Here is a 1964-nt window from a genome sequence, read left to right as displayed (position 1 = left end):
TTAAAAATATATTTTTAATCTGTTAGTTTAAAAATTACAAACCTAAACATCCTACAGTATTTTTACAGTCTTTATTTTACAGTTAAAATAAATGGTTTATCAAATAAAGTTTAATGTTACAACTAATCATGGATCCCTTTAAACATACTATTATCTACATAAATAAACACTTGATTTAATTATTATTTCAGAGACAGATTCATTAATCTAGTTCTATCATTTTGTTTTAAACTCACTGCTACAGCTGAGATAAGGTTAATTAAAGTGACACAATTTAACATATCCAGTGACTTTAGGAGTGCCTTTCACTTTTATAATGTTTATTCTTGATTTATTTTAAATTGTCACATCATTGTGCCAAATGACCATTAACTGCATGTTCAAAACTAATAATATTAACTTTAACCAGTGAACAGGTGCAATATTGTTACTAATAACCCCAAACAAACTTATTTATGTTCACTTTTCTGATATAAACCAGAATTTTCTGACAGTCCAGATTTAAATAAATCTGTTGGTTTCTTTACACAAACTAAATCATAGTTTAGAATTAGTTTTGTAAAGAAAGAGGTGATTTTGTTGTGACTGTTAAATAAACTGAAACAAAATGAACAAAAAATATGAGAAATAGCTGTTTTACTGTGTTTATTGAGGCTGTGTAATCACTCTCAGCTACTACCACCTCTAATCAAACTGGAGCTAATAAAGGATAACTGTTCTGATGACAGTAAAAAATAAATTTTTGTATTTTCTAGTCAAACTGGTGGCCATCTTCAACTGGTTTGGCTCCAGTAGTTACCTGTTGATTCACCTGTAGCTGTTTAACAGGTGACTTAAAGCCTCATGTCTTCGCTTGTCTTGTTCCTCCAACATGGCCGACACTCAGAAGCATTCTGTTGGGAATTTAAAAACACTGAAATAAACAAACATTGATGCTACAACCATAACCAAATCCAGCTGCAGAATGAGTTTTATTTTGAAGGCGGAGCCAGGACTTCCGGATACAGCTACGTTCTCTTGATGTTCTGTGATGACYGACAAGTCCAGGACCCACTGCAGGACCCACGGTGGGCTCTCCATGAGGTGGGCCCTTGTCAGACCGCGTCCAATAGCAAAGCCAGATGACGTTAGTGGGCGTGTCTTATTCTGCAGGAAGTGCTTRTTTTGGGCACGTGAAAGACGCGCTCTGTGGGTGGCGAGAAAAAAAACTGCAGATGTGTTGCAGCTGGAGTTCATATCATATTTTAATGTATTTATTTACACTTTTGACACAGAGTAAAGTTTTTATTTTGTCTTATACTGCGGATGTTTTCACCAATCATATAATAATATGATTTGTTTTGTCCAGAAAACAGTTTTTATTAGAATGGGACACTTTTCTATCAGACAAAAATATAAAAAATGGACTAAATTCTTCTTCGGTTCTGTGTTGAAGTTGAATTATTGATTCATGAGTTTGTTTTAAATCGTTCAGGTTAAAGAAGGAGCAGAGCTCTGGTCCTGGTGGCTCACAGACCCAGAACCTTAGATGAAGACGATGATGAAGAGCCGGCTCCACAGGTGTTTTCAGCCCTTGATCCGTTTGGCAGCTCTGCCCTTAGGATGTGTGATCTCCACGTGGAACGGGATGAAGAACCGCAGGACCGCCGTGACCTCCTTCAGGTCCAGAGAGTACTCCTGAGAGATCTTCTGAGGGGTCCAGGTCTGAGGCTGGTGCTGGTGATTGCCCAGGGCCCTGAGGGCCTCGACCAGGGTCAGTTTACCTGTCGGGACGTCCGTGAGCTCCGTTACACCTGATGTGTTGACAGGAAAACTGAACCTGGTGGGCCTGCGCTCAGACACTGTGCTCACCCTCACTTCCTGTGGCGTCTGAGGAGACAGAGACGTTTAGATCAAATCAAATATTTTTACTTCTTACATCACTTTTCTTTTAAAGGTGTCCTATATATTATTTCATATTATAT

General features: G+C 38.1%; 1 protein-coding gene across 1 annotated transcript in view; it reads right to left on the bottom strand.

Moving 5' to 3' along the window:
• Positions 1–1219: 1219 nt before the first annotated feature.
• Positions 1220–1964, bottom strand: part of ndufaf4 (NADH:ubiquinone oxidoreductase complex assembly factor 4) — a 4990-nt gene continuing 4245 nt past the window's right edge. The window contains exon 3 of the mRNA XM_014026907.1: positions 1220–1869. Within this exon, the coding sequence (XP_013882361.1) occupies positions 1567–1869 (303 nt within the window). The 3' untranslated portion in view covers positions 1220–1566. The remainder of the gene's footprint in view (positions 1870–1964) is intronic.

The sequence above is a fragment of the Austrofundulus limnaeus genome, unplaced genomic scaffold (assembly GCF_001266775.1).
Source record: "Austrofundulus limnaeus strain Quisiro unplaced genomic scaffold, Austrofundulus_limnaeus-1.0 Scaffold599, whole genome shotgun sequence".
In the NCBI taxonomy this organism is placed as follows: domain Eukaryota; kingdom Metazoa; phylum Chordata; class Actinopteri; order Cyprinodontiformes; family Rivulidae; genus Austrofundulus; species Austrofundulus limnaeus.
This window is presented reverse-complemented; position numbering and strand designations above follow the sequence as displayed.